At 36.1% G+C, this 22,871-nt stretch overlaps 1 protein-coding gene across 1 annotated transcript in view; it reads right to left on the bottom strand.

Moving 5' to 3' along the window:
• Positions 1-22,871, bottom strand: part of LOC126076838 (bifunctional heparan sulfate N-deacetylase/N-sulfotransferase 4) — a 327,672-nt gene that overhangs the window by 287,821 nt on the left and 16,980 nt on the right. The window contains exon 2 of the mRNA XM_049885462.1: positions 4,627-5,848. Within this exon, the coding sequence (XP_049741419.1) occupies positions 4,627-5,604 (978 nt within the window). The 5' untranslated portion in view covers positions 5,605-5,848. The remainder of the gene's footprint in view (positions 1-4,626; positions 5,849-22,871) is intronic.

Genomic DNA, 22,871 nt, shown 5'->3' with positions numbered 1-22,871 from the left:
ATCCCTCCCGGAATTTCAGAATGTGAAACGGAGTCACTGCAGATGTAATTAGTTAAGATGAGGTCATATGGGCGTAGGGTAGACCCTGAGTCCACTAAGGCCAGTGTCCTTATAAGAAGAGATGCGGAGACAGAAACACACAGAAGATCATGTAAAGATTGAAGCAGAGGTTGGAGTTATGTTTCCATAAGGCCACCAACATCTGGAGCCACCTAAGCTAGGAGAGGCAAGGAAAAATCATCCCCTAGAACCTTTAGGCCTGCAAATGCCTTCATTTCAGACTTCTAGCCTCCACAATTGTGAGAAAATAAACCTCTGTTGTGTTAGCCACTAAGTTTGTTGTGCTTCCTTTAGAGACAAAGTTCAAAACTATTCTCAAATTATTCTTTCCTAAGGTAGTAAATCGATTTTTCTGTAATTAATTTTGTACTCACAAGCAGTTAAACCACAGTATAATTATCAGCTAATATTTTTATCATCGTGTCCAAGGTTATTTATTATATACTTTGGGACACATCAGGAAGTATGAGAAAAATGGTATCATTACCTAGTTTTGGAGTTAACTCATATACGAGAACATGCTAAATGAGAGTTAAGGTCAGTGACTATTCAAGGACTTAACTGAGAGTAAAATCATGGCCTGCTGGAGTCTTTGGGGGATGTGACACATTCTCATAAGAAGTAGGACTTTAAGGGTCTTTTGAAATGTGGATAGTTTCAAGAAAGTATTTTAGTCTAGGCGCAGAAACAGAGAAAGATGGTCAAGTCAGAAATGACCAAGCCATACTTGAGGACTAGGCAGTGGGCTAGCCTAACAGAAATAGTATGAAGAAATAAAAAGTGTATGTTGAAAAAATAAGCTTGAGTTGGATCATACAGAATTCTGAAATAGGAAGTTTGGATGAGGCAGAAAATGTCTTATAGTTTTATACATAGCAGACGTTCAATGAATAAATGAATGCATTTTCTTGAAGACATTTAAAAATGTTAATAATGATAATTTGCTGCCAACAGAGAGAATAAAGACAGGTCACAGAATTGACTGAAGTACTGAATTATTGGTAGCATTGATAAAAATCCGATTTCATTGCCTATGTGTGTGTTTTTCAAAACTTTCACTGGGAAAGCCCATTTATTCTGTCTGAGGGAAACTATGAGAAAAAAGACATGTTATCTTAGTTCTATCAAACTTCTATGACTATAGAAATTTTTCTTCGTTCACTAAGTATTGAATCCAACCAGGAATTCCAGTGAAGGGTGAGTCATTGTCCATAGAAAATGGTATATAGAGAGCTACAAAAAAAAGTTACTTTTTAGAATTATACTTTAATAATCAAAAATGATTTTTTGTTATTTTAGCTTTTCCTAAAAATTGCTCAACTGATACCACTTTTAGAAGGAATATTACATCCAATAGTCAAGGCCGTTGTAAAAGCAGAAGTTGCTTTCAGAACTAGGAAAAAATAAGCTCAAGTGTCTAAGCCAACACCCTAATAGCCCGAGACCATCTTTCTAATAAAGCTTTCCATGTACATGAAGTATTTTGTGATTGCATAGAAGACCACACGGATATATTACCAGGTCAAAACATGACCATATTTTGATAGCTAATATTTCACAATCTTTCAAAATGCAATTAGTTTCTAGAAGCTTTATATACATGGGTAATTTTTTCTCACTTCTTGAGTTTTTAGATATACAATGAAATTATGTTAACAATGTGATGACAGGTACTAAAACTGTGTTTAATTTTGCTCCCTTTGAGATGGAGACATTAATTTCTATCTCAGTGGCTTTAGTGGTGGAGGGAATGAGACAATGAGATAAAGCATAAATGATTCTACAAAGAAGTTAGGTATATAGTAACTTAGGTGGTGAGCTGTCAAGTTCAGTTCAAAAACTGCATTGTAATTCTGTGCCTTAAAAATGGCTTATTTTATAACAGTTGTAACAGTAGGATCTGAACTCTCTATCCCCTTGGTAAGGACTTGGACTCAAATAAAAATATGCTAATAGATTTATTGTCAACAAAATGAGGTGGCACTACAGATCAGGCTATATCCGAATTTACTGTTAAATACTCCCAGCTCTGCCAGTCTCACTGTGGAAGTGGCCCAGGGAGAGGACAATCATGCACACAACCAAAAACATTCAGCCACAATACCTCTGCTTGCCTGTATTTGTTCTGTTGAGGAACAGAGCATCTCTACCCTCTATATCAGGATATCGTAGAAAATTGTCAGTGGCTAATTCCTTTGCAAAGGAGTCCTAGTGGTGTGGTGGTTAAGTGCTCGGCTGCTAACTGAAAGGACAGCAGTTTGAACCTACCAGCCACGTCGTGGAAGAGAGTTGTGGCAGTTTGCTTCTGTAAAGATTTCAGCCTTGGAAACCCTATGGGGCAGTTCTGCTCTGTCCTGTAAGTTCATTACGAGTCTGAATTGACTGGACGGCGTGCACTAACAACAATGCCTTTGGTCTAGAAAACTGGGAAAGAGTTTGAGAAGTGTAGATTTCTCCTCATCTACTAGTATGCGAGCAAATCCCACATGGCCAGGAAAGGAATATGAGGATGAAGAGCATGGGCATCCAGAACTTTTCTACATGCATGTAATTAAAGATTCTTTACCCCTAAGTTATATGTATACAAAAAATAAACAGAATAAGTCAAATAGAAATAATATACAAAAGACCGGTACTTTAATTTTTATATTAGAAAGACAATATTTTCTATTGATTTGTAAGTAACTCAAGAGGATAACAGCTCTCAGTTCTATCAAGTTTCTGATATTCTTTGATTAGTGATTTTGAAGGAGAACCTTAAACAAGAGCATAGCTGACAAAAAAGAGTATATTTTCTTCAAAGTGAAGCTAAGCTGACATTTATACGCATGTACGCACATGCAAATATATTTATGCACGCATTACTATACACATATGAACACATATGGATTGTATACACATAAACACTAATACATATCTATACGCACACATGCATACTCATGTTTGCAATTCCCTCTCTGCCTGTGACATTGCTTCAGACTATCAAATTTTGTTATTCTGTAAGGGGTTATGCTACATAAAAAGTCATTAAACAAAACAAAACAAAAAATCAAGCCTATTGCCATTAAGTTGATTCTGACTCACAACTACCCCATAGGACAGAGTAGAACTGCCCCACTGGGTTTCCAAGGAGTGGCTGGTGGATTCAAACTGCCAACCTTTTGGTTAGCAGCCGAGCTCTTAACCACAATATCACCAGGGGTGACTTTTAATATCGTATTAGTAGTGTTGAATATTTATTTCGTTTTCTATTTAGAATAAATGAAATAGCTAAAATTGAATTCACATCACAGAATAAAAATTTCACATCATCGAGTGTTAGACTGAAATTTGAAAACCCTGTCCTTTTAAGAGAAGAACCAACCACTCTGAACATTTTGAAGCACATGACTACTTGTTAAGTTTATTATTCTAAAATTAAAATAAAGTCAGCATTTTTATTAATCAAAAGTACAAAAATACACACACGCACACACATACACAAAAGAATTAAAAAGAAAAAGAAGCTAGACAGAACTTGAGAGAGGTCACTTAATCCTTTTACAATATTCCCAAAATGAAATATTGGGATCAGAGTTACGCAGTGCTTCATTCAGTGGCTCATTAAACATTGAGTTCCCTGGTCTACAGATACTTTGAAGACTTCTAAAATGTGAGTTTATTCCACTGGTTCTAATCATGTCTTAAGGTTTTAGGATAGGAAAAAAAAAAGGTGGTATTTTAAAGTAGTATCCAAGTGTCATCTTTGGAGGGAAAAAAACCCTAATAATAGAAGTTCAAAAAGGATGGCATCCTCTTAATCTTTAGTTCCTTCATAGTTATAAATCCTGTTCTTTATTTTTATTTATATGTTTGCCTAAACTGTTTATACCCAGAATGAGTTTGGTTACATAGAGGGTAGAAGAGGCATAAGTGAAAGATCATGTGAGAATGTTGAGCCAAGACGAGGAAAGAGGGAATTATTCCCAAAATATCCTACCTAATTTAGTGTAATTTTTTGACTTTTTCTTTCTCTGTTAGCAATCACAGAATGAGTTTGTTATATATAACTTAGACTTGCTAGCAGCAACACTGATGAATTATCCAAAATAATAGGATAAATTTATCATTGAGATAGTCCAATAGGTCAAGTCAAGTACCACATGTTCTATAAGACCAGTTTTTATAATATCAGTATTTTAGTTATGGAAAGGTCTTGGACTGCTTTCTCATCTTGTATTTCAACAACCACTGTCAAACCCAGTAGGGCAGTGGGATCAGTCCAGGGCTAGAGTTCTATGACTGGATCAGTCTCATTACAAACTACACCATTACAACAACAAGGGGCCAGTTCTAAGGGGTCCTAGTGGGGCTGAGCAAGGCCTAAATAGAGGCAAGGAGAGTAAGGTTAGATAGTCTGGGATGTTTTAGCCCTACCCACTCCCCCCAAACATCTGACATTCCGACATACATGGGAGGAATGGTTAAGACTTAGTTCAATAGTTTTAAAATTGCATATTTTATTTCAAACATATACCTCAAAGTTAATGAAATAGAGACTGTGATGTCATATATAAATGTTCTTACCTTCACATCTTTGACATTCATCCTCGTTCCCTCCTTTCCAACAAAGATGTCATCAATGTCCACAAGGATGTACCTGTCTAAAGACAGTGTCAGCCTCTTTCCTGACAAGAAGGAAATGGCATCTATGAAGATGAGCTTGTGCAGCCAAAAGTTTAAGTTGTTGCCAAAAAGAACTCGCTGAATTCCATCATGAAGCCCCAGATCCTGAATCACTGTGGCATAGAGTGTTTTGCTGGGCAAAGGCGGAAGGGATTTTTCTGTCTGTAATTCGGTTAAAAGCACAGGCTGGTAGGTTGAATGATTATACTGGAAAATAGTCCAGTCTTCCCCAGGAAGAGGTCCTTTCTCAACCTTGGGGGCTTTGGTAATATGCAGCAAAGGAGACTGAGGGTTGACAAAACAATCCTTTAGAGCTAGATTATTGAAAAGGTTTAAAGGAAAGCCTTTTAACTGTGTACTTGGTATGCTGTTTTCATTGGCTTTATGAAAACCAATTATACTAACACTGTATTCCACACAGTATTTTTCCAAAAGCTCTCGATTCCATGAGTCCATGCTGACATACTTCAGAACATTTTCATAAATAACTAAAGTATATTTCCCTTTGCCATTATCTGTAAGGGGAGGTATGTCTCCCTTGCCAGGGGCAATGACCATGTGGTACTGAAATCGGCTGGACTCCAAGATCGCTATGATGTCTTGACCAAGTTGCGAATATTGGCTCTCCACAAATAGGAGGACTGTAGGGTCGGTTTTGGATGTATCAATAGGTTTAATTGTTTTTAACTCCATTGATCGATATGGTAGAATTTTGAGGTCAGCACATTCTGGTTCTGCAGTGGTTTCAGTAAGTGTCATGTCCTGTTTATAGCCAGAGTAGAGGAAATAGGCAGAAATGACAATGCTCACCAAGCAAAAGGTAGCTAAGAGAACAATCAGTGTTCGAAAACTTCTCCGAAGCTTAACAATAAGATTCATTTTTTATATTATGCTTTGGAAGCTTTTTCCAGTTTTGTTCCCTAAAGTTCCATGGTGAATAAAGTATGAAATGGTACAAATACCACTTCCCAAAAGTTCATGTAACCATTGCAAATCATGTAAAATGTTTGAAGGAATCTGAAACAAGCTAAAGGTGGTAGGCAAGGGACCAGGAGGGCAAAAGCTGAAGAGGTTTTGTATATGTCCAGTACCAAAGATTGCTGTAGAATCCTTTTAACATTATCTGAAAAAGGGAAAAAATAATATAATTAACGTAATAATAGAAACAAATATTTATGTATGTATATATGTATATGCTGATGTCTCAGAAACATGCATATCAGATATAATTTTAATGTATTTATACAAAAATAGCATATTAATAGCCTGATGTTTACAGTATAGGTTTTACTCCTTATGATACAGAAATTTTTTTCATAGCCTATAGAGTAAAAACCCTATTTCATTTTGCCAAAACATCCATGTGTATATAGAAATATTAGAGATTGAGGTAATTTTTCAAAGTAGTCATATCAAAAAAATAAGAAATAAAGCTTTTGTGTAAAATGTTAATTACCATAACACTAGTAAATATACTAGTAAATATTATATAAATACAGAGTTAGGAAATCAGGAGTTTGTGTGACCACTGGATCAGTGAAACATGGAGATATGCTTAGGTATCTTGAGTGTCAAGCTCAGGGAATGGTTTTACCATTAGTTCATAGTATTTACAAGTTGTTCCCTGTAATATCATACAGATTTCCAGACTTAAAAAAAAAAACTTATAATCTCATAAAATATCTACAGTGTGATGAACTATGTTGCTGCTATTAGGTGCCGTCTAGTCAGTTCTCACTCATAGTGACCCTATGGACAACAGAACAAAACACTGCACAGTCCTACGTCCTGATCCTTTGCTTGGATCATACGGAGCCACTTGTCTTCTTTAGCTTAATTAATAGCCCAAATATCCAGGATATTCCTTTCTCCTTTCTGAGAGGCAATGTTAGAGAAAGGTTTGGGAGAAGGAAAAAAAAAATGGGAGCAAGCAACTTCACACCCCATTAATGAAGTAGAGGCCAAGAAGGCTAGATGAAAAGAGAACGTTGGCATATTTTTCTCAGAGCACCTTCCTGAATTTGACCTTCTTCTGTAATCAGAATTAAATCTGGATTTTTCACTGTTAAGCTTTACCCAACAGTCAAATTTTCCAAGTACCTACTACATTCCTTGGTTTAAAAACAAAAGGAAAAGTAGATGGTGTTAAGGAAAAAAATTTTACTAAACTGCTTCAAAACAAATGGATATAACTTTCCATTATTATTATGAGATGTCTTTTTCCTTATGTAGATGACTGATTTTTACTGAATTATTTTCTTTACAAATTTTCTTCACTCTCAACACTACATCCAATTACTTACAGGACTTTCTATTTCCTGGTTTTCCAAACCAGTGTCCCTAGGAAAGCATCCAAAACAGCTCATGCTACCAATCTGTGACACATTTATTTTAAGATGTGCTCTGTTGATATACCATATCACAGAGAATCAAGTTAACATGTTTTCTAATATAGTAGTTGTATAGTCCATCCTCACAACTGGACCAATAAGCAACTTCATGATAAACGGGGAAAAGATTGAAGTTGTCAAAGATTTCATTTTTCTTGGATCCACAATCAACACCCACGGAAGCTGCAGTCAAGAAATCAAATGACACATTGCATTGGGCAAATCTGCTGCAAAAGACCTCTTAAAATGTTAAAAAGCAAAGATGTCACCTTGAAGACTAAGGTGCACCTGACCCGAGCCATGGTGTTTTCAATTGCCTCATATGCATGTGAAAGCTGGACAGGGAATAAGGAAGAAGAGTTGATGCCTTTGAATTATGATGTTGGCAAAGAATACTGAATATACCATGGACTGCCAGAAGAACAAACAAATCTGTCTTGGAAGAAGTACAGTCAGAATGCCCCTTAGAAACAAGGATGATGAAACTTTGTCTCACATACTTTGAACATGTTGTCAGGCAACATCAGTCCCTACGGAAGTACATCAGGCTTGGTAAAGGAGAGTGTCAGAGAAAAAGAGGAAGACCCTCAACGAGATGAATTGACACAGTGGCTGGGACAATGGGCTCAAGTATAACAATGATCGTGAGGATGGCACAGGTCTGGGCAGTGTTTTGTTCTGTTGTACATAGGGTCACTATGAGTGAGAAATGACTAGACGGCACCTCACAGCAACAGCATAGTTCATCACACTGTAGATATTTTATGAGTTTATAAGTTGTTTTCTTTTTAAATCTGGAAATCTGTATGATTAATGACTATTGATGATTACTGAAAAAGTTTTAAACTATTAACTATTTCAGTAGATCGCCCCTTACATATTTTTATGTTCTGAAAAATATTTTTTCTGTTAGTAATTTAAGTTAAAAAAAAAGTTAAAATAATGTTTGTTTTTGTGTTAGATTTTATACAAGCCTTTTTAAAACATCCCAACAAGTTATACATATTGGAATTTTGAAATTACTACCAAATATTTTAAATGTCATTCTTCATATTCCAAACATATAAGTAGATCTGACTTTTATGAAGTGAAACACATGGCATCAATCTAAAAAATCTCTGCAATGATTTCATATTTATTTTAAAGGAAAGTTAACTCCACATGTTTGGGACTCAATAATACTCTGTTATTGTTGTTAGTTGCCATTGAGTTAATTCCCACTCTTACCCACCCCATGTGTGCAGAATAGAACTGTGCTCCATAGGATTTTCAAGACTATGAACTTTCAAATGCAGATCACCAGGCCTGTCTTTTGAGGCACCTTTTGGTGCTTTCGAACCACCAACCTTTCAGCTAGTAGGAGAACCTTAACCATCTGGGCCAACCAGGTGCTCCTACAACATCACTCTGCTATCAAATGTATTTTTTAAGATAATTAATTACTCTCCCAAAACCTTTTTAGTATTTCAAAAGTCTGTTTCCTTTTAACAAATTCAAATGTGTTTTGCCAAAAAGAAATAAAATATAGCAAAATACATAAACCATGAATATCTAAAGAGACTTGGAATTTGCTGAAGGAGATTTTTCCATTCTGTATTAGATCCATTTCCAGGTTTCTCAAAGTTCATGTATTTGATTTAAAAATCCATTTATGTTAACATGGAATCATCTCCCTTCCCTACAACATACGTATCACACACAGGGACATACTTCTATCTATTTAATCTACTTACTTTGGAGGCTTTTTTAGTGTTTTAACAACAAATTTAATCAAGAAGTTTAGAAAAGACACAAAGGTTGGGCAAGCAAATACTTTTTAAAATCTTTATTCTAACATAAAAATGTGATTTTTATTTTTGAATATATAAAGAATGAGATGTGAGTTTTTCATATTAGAACAGCTCATCCTAATATGCAATAATGAAAAAAAAAAGCATATGGGACTAGAATATGCCAATCCAAAGGATGGATAAAATTTAAATGTGACATTTATTTAGCTTAATACGTTCAGAGTTGCAAGAATAATAGACACATATTTCCAACACTGTAGAGATGTATATTGGAGTGTGCATGGGTGTGTGTGAGTGTATTTAACTAAAGAGTTATCTTTCTTTCTCAATACTCATATTTCTCCTCCCCTAAAAACAATTGGTCAATGAATGTGAGGAATCCTGGAACATGAACATGAAAGATGATATCCCAGGGATGTTTACGTATGCCCCACTGTCTTGAGCCTAAGATAAGCGATGGTATGACATTGTTTGGGATTTGACTGGCTGTCTTACCTAATATTATGTCCCTTTAAACAAAACAAAACAAAAAAGGGAAAGGAGGGGTGGGGTGGGAGAGGAACAATATAAGAATCTTGGAAAGATCAAATAAAACAATTGGAATAAATGAGTCACATAAAATTACAGATATTCATTTAAATATAATAGTGATCACATTAAAATATTGCTCCAAAGCTCTAACAAAATACAGCATGTATTCTTAATAACTCAAAGGTGATATGCCAAAACATTTATTTTACCTTAATCTAATGCACTGTGTAGGAGGAACCTGACACCAGTCTGCAACAAACAGGCACATGAGGGGAACTTTTCTTTTGCCCCGCTTTCCCCCTGACACCGTGAAGTTGACCTTTCATTATAGAATGAATGGTCAAATGGAGGGTAGCTAAGTAAGTCGACTCTGTGAAAAACTAGTATTTCCTTAGCCAGGATACAAAGCAGGTTAAATAGAGTTTGATCCGAAATTTTCTCAAGCTGCCTTTCACATGTCCTAGAAAAATTCTATTGTTAAAAACTTAGAAAGAGAAAATTACTTATTATTTGTTGGGACACCCTACCCCAAAATATGGGCTTGCATGACCCATATGGAGTTTGGTGAGAGAAAAGGGAGCCTTTTTTAGATGCTGCTTTTTCTGTTTATGTCTTGTTTTCTCTCCTTTGCCTTCTGCCTGTCCCAGTGTGACTCATCACCTCACTAGAAGTGGAATAAATGACTCCCCAAATCTTCCAATCTCTTTTAGATTAGATAACATAAAGAAATTACTGTTTTTTATATCTGTTTTAAAACCATTCCTTGACTTATGTTCAAAATGTGTTTATAGATTCTCTAAAACATAGTTTACACAGTCCATTTGCCAAGTGTTCTCAATCACTGTAAATTGCTAGGAACTTCTGGTAGCAGCAGAGGAGTTAGCAAACAAAGCAACTACAGGTATGATGTAGCTATCACTATTTGGAAAGACAGACATTCAGAAGAAACGTGGGAGCTAGGAAATACATTGGCTATATCTGCGATTGCTTCTTTCTTCATGGCGGTCTAGTGAGATATAAAAATTAGCAAAGAGGTTCATTAAAGTTCAGCTAAAATTGAAAAAAAACACACACACACACAATAATATTTATTACAATGACATTTCCCGGTACTTAATGAGCACCTACTCCTTGCCAGGCACTATGCTCCTTTAGTTATTATTACTCTTTCTGTTAATTTATCTATTGTTTTGTATAATTATTATTATGTAAATGAAGACAGTGAGATTTGGAGAGTTTAAGAAAGGGACGGAGATTACATTGCTAGTGATTGTGATTATAGGGTTCTTCTCTGGAGAAAGATGTGACAGTCTGCTTCCATTAGGATTACAGCCTTGGGAACCCTATGGGGCAGACTTCTCTGTCCTATAGGGTCACTATGAGTCGGAATCAACTGGACAGCAACAGGTTTGGTTTCTTTCTTTCTTTTTTTTGATGTTGCAATAGTGAGAAAAACTAAGGATTAAGTTAGATGAAGCCAAAATTTAACAGTTAGTGTAATTGAAAAATCACCAGCAAATTTTATTTCAAGTTTAAAAATTCAGATTTCAAAGCTAGAAATGACTACTAAAAATGCAAAAAAAAAAAAAAAAATTGTAGAGGTAAATTGGATCAGCTCAAAAGATCCTGTGTTTTAAGTTGGGATAACATAAGAACTTGCAATAAATTGATCAGCTTCGACTACTTCTCATGACGTAAAAGGGGTGGGGGGGAATATATTTTATCCAATACTTTATTTCTACAAACTTCAAAAGTTTTTTGTTCACTTTTAGGAATCATATAAAGAATTAGTTGACATTTCATATTAATAAAGCAGGGCTTTTTTTTTTTTCCTTAATTAAAAACTGTGTTGTATAAACATTTTACCATTTCTTCCCATAAATTAAAAGCATCAGTACTCTCTTGGGGTGAATTCCAATATGTACAAATGTCTTTCAAGGGAGATGAAGTGTTTTTCAAAAGATGGGTCACCACCACATAAACAAAAAATAAAATAGATCCGAACAGAAATATCAATGTACGTCACGTATGGTAAGGGTAAGTAGTGCTTTACGAAATGTGTTTCACTTAGTTACCTGTGTGTGTGTGTGTGTGTGTGTGTGTGTGCGCATGTTTGTGTGTCTGTGTCCTCATGTGAGATTCTTTCTTATTCTCAGTCATGGTCAAAATGTTTGAAAAATACTACTTAAGAGGGCACAATGAATTCAAATTATTTTAACCTGGTTTTAATAGAATTATAAATATGACAGATATTTTAGCCAATGATAAATGCAGGTTCTTATGATTATGAGTGGTTTCTGAAAATTCCCACTATTGATTTAGCACAGCAAAAGCTGAAGCTAGGAACAGGTTGATATAATAAGGTTTGGTCCCTTGGAGGCTCCTTTTCAGCTTCTAGGCCACAATATATAGTGATATTATATCGGGCAGCAGCTATGCCTACATATAACTCTTTTTCAAAGTAAAGGTACAAAATAATGAGTCGTTGTTGTATTTAATCAAAATGAAAACAATATCCTTACTTAGTTTATGATTTTCTGCAAAAATGGTCTTTCTACACTCGTACATAACCAGTAGGTTTTCACTTAACTTTTATACGTTTCATATTTTCTTGATTTCAGTGGCATAATATAAGGATATTTTAGTCCCCCAAAGTACACATTCCTACCAGTATAAACTCCTAAAAGTGTCATTTCAAACATGATAATATTACTACCACAATATTATATTTTAACATGATATTATACTAGGGACATAGCTCTGAGCTATCAGCTATATTCACACTTCAAAAGATTAGAAATTATAGAAGAGTAAACGTCAGACAAATTTCTTTTATCACCACTTCCTGGAGATGAATATCGTGCCTATTTACCATTTTCTCAGGTATTTTTTTCTAAAGTAGAGGAATAACATGATTTTTTTTGAAGGATCAGTCCATTTTATTCAAATCAAACTACAACTATCTATGTTTTGTCTTTTTTATTAGGAAAAGATGAGAAATTTGAAAAGAAAGAAATAGACTATATGGATAATTGCTCTGCTTTGCCATATAAGACTTCTAAACATGGTAGCAGAAATGCTATTTGGGGTTAAGTTGAGAGTCCTAGTAGAGTCATTATTGCCTGGATCTCTGTATTTATTTTATATTCAGGATTTCATCATCAACTATAACTGTTAACAGTACTAAAATAATAATATCTCCAGGATGTATGGCCCAGAATTAACCAGGATTAAACAACTTTGGGATGCTTGTACCTGTCCTAAGAGTTCCTGAAAGCCAACAATTCCCATAACACTTTGGAATGACTTTGGGGGTAGATCTGTGGCATCTTTTTCACTTTTGTAAAGATTATGGGATAACATTCACAATCGGACGTTCAGAATCGAACTAAAACTACACACAATATCTAACGCTGTGTTTAACCTTGGGTATGCTCCAATTTTCTCCCTTATACAAGAAGGAAAAGCATTCATCCAATACCCATTCAACAAATACGTATATAAAGCTTCATTAAAAAAAAAAAAAAACCTAGTGGAGTCGATTCTGACTCATAGCGACCCTATAGGACAGAATAGAACTGCCCCATAGAGTTTCCAAGGAGCGCCTGGGGGATTTGAACTGCCAACCCTTTAGTTAGCAGCCATAGCACTTAACCACTACACCACCAGGGTTTCCAAAGTTTCATTAAGAGCTTACTATTTGCCAGGTCCAACTGCAAGTTCAACAGCAGGACATATCACCTTCAAAAAAACCAAGGTTCTTTTTAGGCTGTTTATTTCCTTTCTTATGTACTATTTCCCTTTCATGTTCATAAAGTTTTTTGTTTTTTTCCTTGACAAAGGATGGTTTTAAAGCTACTGAATTAAAGCTCGTGCTAATAGAGTTAATATAAAGAGCCCAGTCTTTAATCACCAATCTGTGTAACAATGTTTCTATTTCCTATCTCCATTTTCTCTGTCCTCTATAGGAACAATTTATATGGAGAGTACAAAAGAAGCCTGGGAAAATACAATGTCCCAGCATGCTTCCTTATTTAGACATAATCTTATTAACAATTTTCTCTCAAATGCAGGTTCTTTTTTCTATATTACCTGTTCCTCACTATCAACAAGATTAAGTTCCAAAGACCAGTCGTTATGCAAAAATTGCCATGATGTGAAATACGGTTCCCTGGCCTGGCGTCCCCTTCTCCCCACTCCCAGCCCTCCCGCTAGGCAGCAGTGGCCCCACTGTAATTTGTGGCAGTCCGGGGGCTCATGGTCTTTCTGTTTGCCAGAATCCGAATCCATACTGAGGGTTGCTGGTGGAATATCCTCAGCAGCCCAGCAGCCCAGCAGCCCAGCTTGGGCTCTGCGGTGCACTGGGTATGAGAAGCAGGGCAGCATGGACTGGGCGGTGTACGTGTCCCTTGGCCAGGGAGTAGCTCCGCAGAGGTGAGTGCTGTCTGCTGGCCCCTTTCATCTCTCCCCGTGTTCACCGTCCACTGCCTGAACGGCTCGTGATGGGGACGCAGGGCAGAAGGTGAGGCACGGTGGGGAAAGACAGAAGCTTAAGCTGAAAGGAGCCAGAGTGTCTGGCGCCCCATGGGTTCCAGACTGGGGTTAAATACTCCCAAGGCAGTGCTGCACCTTCCTCTATGCCCCTGAGGTGAGGGTGTGCAGGCTGGTGAGGGTAATGCACAAAATAGTCAGATGGTAGATTTTTTACTGTCATAAAAGCAAAATCTCGGAAAATGAGATAGTCGCTAAGTGAGGTTGTTGTTAAAAAAAAAAAACTTAGTCGCTAAGTGAGGTTGTTGTTAGGTGCCATCAAATCAGTTCCAACCCATATTGACGGTGTGTACAACAGAATGAAACACTGCCCATCCTTATAATCCTTCGTATGCTTGAGCCCATTGTTTCAGCCGCTGTGTCAATTCATCTCATTGAGGGTCTTCCTCTTTTTCACTGACTCTCTGCTTTACCAAGCATGATATGCTTCTCCAGGGACTGATCCCTCCTGACAACATGTCCAAAGTATGTGAAACATAGCCTCACCATCCTTGCTTCTAAGGAGCACTCTGGCTGTACTTCTTCCAAGAGAGGCTTTTTACATGCTTTTGGAGGTCTGTGGTATATTCAATATTCTTCGCCAACACCACAATTCAAAGGAAAGGCATCAATTCTTGTTTGCTCTTCCTTATTCATCCTCCAGCTTTCACATGTATAGGAGGCAATTGAAAACACCATGGCTGGAGTCAGGCGCACCTTAATCTTCAAGGTGACATCTTTGCTTTTCAACACTTTAAAGAGGTCTTCTGCAGCAGATTTGCCCAATGCAATGCGTATTTTGATTTCTTGACTGCTGCTTCCATGGCTGTTGATTGTGGATCCAGGTAAAATGAAACCCTTGACAACTTCAATCTTTTCCCCGCTTATCATGGTGTTGCTTATTGGTCCAATTGTGAGGATTTTTGTTTTCTTTATGTTGAGGTACAATCCATACTGAAGGCCGTGGTCTTTGATCTTCATCAGTAAGTGTTTCAAGTCCTTTTCACTTTCAGCAAGAAAGGTTGTGTCATCTGAAAAACGAAGGTTCTTCACGAGTCTTCCTCCAATCCTGATGCTCCATTCTTCTTCACATGGTCCAGTTTCTCAGATTATTTGCTCAGCATACAGATTGAATAGGTATGATGAAATGACACAACCCCGATGCACAACTTTCCTGACTTTAAATCATGCAGTATCCCCTTGTTCTGTTTGAACGACCGCCTCTTGATCTATGTACAGGTTCCTCATGAGCACAATTAAGGGTTCTGGAATTCCCATTCTTGGCAATGCAGTCCATAATTTGTTAGGATCCACACAGTTGAATACCTTTGCACAGTCAATAAAACACAGGTAGACATCTTTCTGGTATTCTCTGCTTTCAGCCAGGATCCATCCGACATCAGTAATGATATCCCTGGCTCCGCATCCTTTTCTGAATCTGGCTTGAATTTCTGGAAGTTCCCTGTCGTTACACTGCTGCAACTGCTTTTGAATGATCTTCAGCAAAATTTTACTTGCGTGTGATAGGAAAAGGACTTGAAGCACTTACTAATGAAGATCAAAGACCACAGCCTTCAGTATGGATTGCACCTCAACATAAAGAAAACAAAAATCCTCACAACTGGACCAATGAGCAACATCATGATAAACGGAGAAAAGATTGAAGTTGTCAAGGATTTCATTTTACTTGGATCCACAATCAACAGCCGTGGAAGCAGCAGTCAAGAAATCAACAGATGCATTGCATTGGACAAATCTGCTGCAAAGGACCTCTTTAAAGTGTTGAAGAGCAAAGATGTCACCCTGAAGACTAAGGTGCTCCTGACCCAAGCCATGGTATTTTCAATCACATCGTATGCATGTGAAAGCTAGACAATGAATAAGGAAGACCGAAGAAGAATTGACACCTTTGAATTGTGCTGGCGAAGAATATTGACTATACCATGGACTGCCAAAAGAACGAACAAATCTGTCTTAGAAGAAGTACAACCAGAATGCTCCTTAGAAGCAAGGATGGCAAGACTTCATGTTACGTACTTTGGACATGTTGTCAGGAGGGATCAGTCCCTGGAGAAGGACATCATGCTTGGCAAAGTAGAGGGTCAGTGGAAAAGAGGAAGACCCTCAATGAGGTGGATCGACACAGTGGCTGCAACAATGAGCTCAAGCATAGCAATGATAGTAAGGATGGCGCAGGACCGGGCAGTGTTTCGTTTTGTTTTGCATAGGGTCACTGTGAGTCGGAACTGACTCGACGGCACCTAACAACAACAACACAATACTAATGATATTGTTCGATAATTTCCACATTTGGTGGGATCACCTTTCTTGGGAATAGGCATAAATATGGATCTCTTCCAGTTAGTTGGCCAGGTAGCTCTCTTCCAAATTTCTTGGCATAGATGAGTCAGTACTTCCAGCAGTGCATCCATTTGTTGAAACATCTGAATCGGTAGTCCGTCAACTCCTGGAGCCTCGTTTTTCACCAATGCCTTCAGAGCGGCTTGCACTTCTTCCTTCGGTACCTTTGGTTCCTGCTTATATGGTACCTCCTGAAATGGTTGAATGTCGACCAATTCTTTCTGGTATAGTGACTGTGTATTCCTACCATCTTCTTTTGATGCTACCTGAGTCATTTAAGATTTTCTCAATAGAATTCTTCAATATTGCAACTTGAGGCTTGAATTTTTTCTTCAGTTTTTTCAGCTTCAGAAATGCAGAGAATATTCTGTTTTGATTTTCCATCTTTGGGCCTTTTCATATGTCATTATAGTACTTTACTTTGTCTTCTCAAGCTGTGCTTTGACATCTTCTGTTCAACACTTTTACTTTGTTATTTCTTCCTTTCAGTTTAGCTACTTGACATTTAAGAGCAAGTTCCAGAGTCTCTTCCGACATCTACTTTGGCCTTTTCTTTCTTTCCTGTCTTTTTAATGACCTCTTGCTTTCTTCATGGATGATATTCTTGATGTCTTTCCATAACTTGTCTGGTCTTCATTAGTGTTTAATGCATCAAATCTATTTTTGAAATGGTCTCTAAATTCAAGGTCGTACTTTGGCTCTAGTGGACTCATTCTTATATTTGTCAGTTTCAACTCAAACCTGCATATGAGCAATTAATGGTGTGTTCTGCAGTGAGCCCCTGGCCTTGTTCTGCCTTATGATATTGAATTTTTCCATCGTCTCTTCCCAGAGATGTAGTCCATTTGATTCCTGTGTATTCTGTCTAGTGAGATCCACATGTATAGCCGCCGTTTACGTTGGTGAAAAAAGGAATTTGTAATAAAGAAGCCGTTGGTCTTGCAAAATTCTGTCATGGGATCTCCAGCATTGTTTCTGTCACCAAGGCCATAGTTTCCAACTACTGATCCTTTTTTTTTGTTTCTAACTTTTGCATTCCAATCTCCAGTAATTATCAATGCATCCTGATTGCGTGTTTGATCAATTTCAGACTGCAGAAATTGGTAAAAACCTTCAATTTCGTCATCTTTGACTTTAGCGGTTGGTGAGTAATTTGAGTAATAGTCATATTAACTGGTCTTCCTTGTAGATGTATGGATATTATCCTATCACTGACTACATTGTACTTCAGGGTAGATCTTGCAATGTTCTTTTTGATGATGAATGTAACACCATTCTTCTTCAAGTTGTCGTTCCCAGCATAGTAGATAGACCGTATGATTGTCTGATTCGAAATGGCCAAAACCAGTCCATTTCAGCTCACTAATGCCTAGGATATAGATGTTTATGCATTCCATTTCATTTTTGACAACTTCCGATTTTCCTAGATTCATGCTTCATGTGTTCCATGTTCCAATTATTAATGGATGTTTACAGCTGTTTTTCTCATTTTGAGTTGTGCCACATCAGCAAATGAAGGTCCCAAAGCTTGAATCCATCCACGTCATTAAGGTCGACTCTACTTTGAGGAGACAGCTCTTCCCTAGTCGTCTTTTGAGTGCCTTCCAATCTGAGGGGCTCATCTTCCAGCAGTATATCAGGCAATGTTCCACTGCTATTCATAAGGTTTTCACTAGCTAAATCTTTTCAGAATTAGACTGCTGGATCAGATCCTTCTTCCTGGTCTGTCTTAGTCTGGAAGCTCAGCTGAAACCTGTCCTCTGTGGGTGACCCTGCTGTTATTTGAATACCAATGACATAGCTTCCAGCATCACAGCAACATGCAAGCCCCCACAGTACAATAAACTGACAGACACTTGGGGCATAAATGAGGAATAGCTGTAATTACCCTATCTACAATTGTGACTTGATAAATGGTTTTAAAATCCCACACTGCTTCTTTTTCTTAACAAAATGTATATATATTTCTTTCTATGAAAGTTTTAGAAAAACTTCAAAGCCCAGAGGAATAGAAACCTAATGACCATTGCTTAACAAAAATCCCTGATGTATTTTCATTTAGTCCATCTCTGTGCGTAATTCTTTTATATAATTGTGATTATATAACAAATATAATTTTTATTCTACATTTTAACAAATTATGACAGAACTATTTATAATAAGAGGGAAAGATGATTAAGAAGTCTTTCTTAAATCTTTTTCTTTTCTATTCACCTTGACTTGTTGACTTTTTTTTTATGACTTCAATAAATTTCCAAGCCTGGCAACACCACTACCTAACTCCTCAACTTTCTAAAAAGAATATAGGAAGTGAAAATTGAAATCCTTCAACATCATTCACATAGCAGAGCAGACTACCACCGTTTTTTTTTTTTTTTTGGATAACAAAAATTTTATTCTCTTAAACACATTGCCACCACTGTTTTTATAGCTTTAATGTATCCCTAACTTAAGAAACTCTCAGCTTACTTACTTGCTTCCTGATGCCTCAGGAAAGCCTTCTAAAGCCAATATTTCCCTGATGCCCTTACCTCTCTTCTAGATCTTTCAACCTCCTTCTGAGAACTCTGTAAATACTGAAGATAATGATCTGTTAGTGACTGAACATAAACATCATTTACATATGTTTTGTTTGGTAATTACAGTTTTTCAATATCTGGATGACTTTAGTCTCTACCATTTACTCAATACTGTTAGTCTATATGCCTGAGCTTGTATTAATTTTAGTTTGAGATTCCAAGTATCCAAGGTCACAAGTTAATCTTCTTAACTAATTTAACTCACATTCATCTTCATAAAACACTATCATCACACTCGCCCCCACCCCTGACCTCATCCACTGCCTTAATCTTTCTCTTCATCCTTAGAGTCAAGCTTTTAAAATAGTTTTCTCTTGAAGAACTCTTGCATCATTCCACCCCCCCTCCATTTGCATATTGAGCCATTTGGAGTTATGGAATGTCCAACAGTTTCTCTCTCTTTCTCAGCGTGGCCAATTCTTAACCATATCTTTAGAAATTCACCTTATGTAAAACCACCTCAAGAAAATCTTCTCTGACCTGAGGATGCAAGTTTAGCCATGTGTCCATCATAATCTTATAGTGCATTCTCTATCACATCAACTTTAAATTGGGGAATTAATCCATGAATTTCAGTGAAGACAGGGACTATGATGAATACTTTCAGAGTTGAATCTTTACCACTTAGTAGACCACCTATCATGTCATGCTTAAAATCATTATGTCAAATCAGCAATTTATTCACATCTTAGATGTATTCACCCCTTGTTTTACCGTAAGATGTACCTCAAATGTTGGCTTCCTCAAAAACTTATCAGTAATCGCACACACACAAGTGGGGTGGGATAGGGAAAGGGGTGAGAACAAGTCTGAGCTTTAGTCTCCTCAATGGAAAATGAAGAAACTTACAACTGTTTATATTTTTATTTTTGTGTGTATATTTATCAGGGGAGATTTGGAAGAATGCTTTATCAAAAGTTAATCTCTGTATTCTTTACACCTCCCTATATCATTTGAATTTTTGGCAAGAACAATGTAATATCTTCTTTAAACACACAAAAAAATTTAAAAGGGGACAAGGTGAGTTTGGTAACCGTTAAGTTTCCATCAAGATCAAAAATTCTATAATATTTTAAATAATAAGCCTTACCAATCCTGGTCATTTTTCTTCCTCTAAATTCCTAAAAAATATTTTGTTCTTATCTTTAAAAAAAAAAAAAAATCTGTATTTCAATTTTACCAATTTATGTGTCTTCCCAAGAAGAATGTGGGTACATATTCAATAGCATAGTGTGTGTTAAGCTTCTCTTTTCACATCAAGCTACTTCCTCCTCCTTCAATCATAGCTCAGTGCTAAATTACACACACAGTAGATTCTTGATCAAGTAAGTTAAAATAATATTTTGTGTTATTTGTAATAGTTCTATTATAAAAATGCTCTCAAAATTCAAGTCTGAGGTTTTCGAAAATTGGAAAATCAATTATACCAACTTACCTTCAGGTTTACTTATAACTAGGATATTATGATACGTCTAGTGTTCCTAATGAGTTCAAATTTGTCAGAAGATATTATATATTTAATAGAAAAACAAATAATTTTTTAAAAAACCAAATTCTTATTTACTGATACTGTAAAGGAAAAATAAAATGCTTGAAGAGAAGTAAAAAGTGTAGCAGAGTTCCAAAGAGCCTGAGGCTGTCTACTACTGAGATAAGTCTTGGCGTCTCTGGTCAATTTAAGTCTTCTGGGAGTGGCAGACATGCATCTGTCCATTGTCCCGGTGAAATTTGCAAATTTGTTTCAAGAGCCTTACGCACAGAGAGATTTGGGAGTTGTTGGAAGCTCCAGCTCTGCATGTACTTCAGTGTTCCCATGGTGGGTACCTGCAACACTTGCTTGCTGAGACACATTCAGTGACTTCCGGGCAGGAAGCTTAGTGATGGGCAGGAAACCCAGGATGGATCTACCAGGTTGTGAGCACAAATGAGTCCTTAAAGGATGCTGAAAGGCCCAGAGAACAAGAGAGGGGAAGAACCAATAATGTGTGAACTACTGTTAGTAACTAGAATTCATCTGTATCCACAGGTTGAGAAGGTCTGGAGAAACTTGGATTCCATTAATACTGGTATATTTTCCCCACTGTCGTTCTATCATTTTATGAATACACTGATAAATATAAGGTTCTTTCTACTTCAAATCCTTTCTCCTTATGTCATTTTTAAGAAGACTTTTCTAACTTTGCACTCAATCCTTGATTCTAAATTTCATGAGAGGGAAAAGATTTCACTAAGCATAGAATCTGACTATAAATAACCCATAAATCACCTTTGTCAATTAAGTGATCTTTTGCTACAGAGTTGTGTTCATCATATTTTTAACAATAAAGTATGATATTTAAAGATAAGTATTACAATAAAGTAATTAAATTTGCCAAAATAATTATACATACTGGGAGATAAAGTATTATTACTAATTTATTTTTCTTAAGTTGTAAAATCCTCATCCAAAATTGTAATGAAAAATGAGGTGAAGCTAAAATTACAGAAATAATAAATATAAAATGAAACAAACTTCTTAGTCCAGTTAACATGTTCTGTATAGTTTTTATAACAGATGACATTAAAAAAAAAAAAAAAAAAGACTAATCAATCATGCTTGGCATTTCTTTTTCTAGAATCTATTAAAAAGAAACAAAAAAAGTTAGGACAATAACCTGTCTATTGTATTGTTGTATCACATTTATTAAAACGGAGAAAATATAAGAAATTTACATTTTAAAATGCACATTTCTGTATGTTTAAAGAATCTCTAGATCTCCTAAATTTTAGAACACTAGAGGGCAATATATTCTTGTTTTTATTTCAAAAAAAGAACAAAAACACCTGTTCTCCATTGACTGTTTACCAATGAAGGAAAGTGCTATCTGGACGAGCCCGATGAGGTCAGAGGTAATTTTATTCTCTGAAAGAAATCGTGGTGTTGACATCAGTAAAAGAGCAGTGAATTTAACATTTAAACACGACTTATGCCACAATTTCATACCAACTGCATTTTAGTCAATTCTCTTCCTGATATTTCTCATAAATAGCCAATATTATATTATTTGTATGAGTCCCTCCTTTTTTCAATTTTTGTGGTTTTTTAGTTTAAATGTTACTACTTTTACTATTGTACACAAGAGAGGGATAAATGAAACATCATCTCTGTTTAATATCTTGGTAATCTGTGTAAACTTTAAAATATAAATTCTTTTCTTAAGGGAACAGAAGTAATATACCTGCAATAGAAAGAAGTACAAAACCAGATTTTTTGTATCTTTGTTCCAAATTACTTTTGTATTTTAAGTAAATAAAATGTATTCTTTCTGTGTGCATGTGTGGCAACATGGTTTCTTAAGATGTGAATCTGCTTAAATAATTAGCCACTTATAATATTTTAACAGTAGGGGATTAACATAAGATGAGCAACAAGCAAAAATGACTTACAAAAGAGAAACGTGTGCCATGGTTTATGCTGTCTCCCTATTTACTTATCGCTTCTAAGGAGGAAATATAAAACATAAGAAATGTATTAAAAATAACTTAAAACTGTAATTTCAGTTTTCCATTACAATAGCATTATGGTTTATTTGCAAAGGCAGCTTTCTAGGTAGCAACTTCTGTTGCTCACGATTATATCTTAGACTTATAACAATATGTGCTTCTGTTATATTTGATTATTTACCTGAGAATCTTTAAAAATACCTGCTCATATGCAGCTGCCTTACAGGTGAGTTGGAAGACAATACGTCCTTAAGTGGTTGCATGTGCATTGAAACATATTCAAATAAATCATCCTGACTAAAATGTACAAATTTCCAATATAATTTACTTCTATTTCATGTTTTGAGATTTTCTCTAAGTTGCTTTCCCTAAGTTAGTCCTGAAAAAATTGTTGAATAAAAGTATTTTAGGGACAGATAAATCAAGTTTGATATAACTATCACACAGTTAATTATGAATGAGTATATGACTTTTTTACTGAA

Source organism: Elephas maximus, chromosome 5, assembly GCF_024166365.1.
Source record: "Elephas maximus indicus isolate mEleMax1 chromosome 5, mEleMax1 primary haplotype, whole genome shotgun sequence".
Lineage (NCBI taxonomy): Eukaryota > Metazoa > Chordata > Mammalia > Proboscidea > Elephantidae > Elephas > Elephas maximus.
The sequence above is the reverse complement of the archived record's forward strand: the minus strand, read 5'-3'. Positions and strand labels throughout refer to the sequence as shown.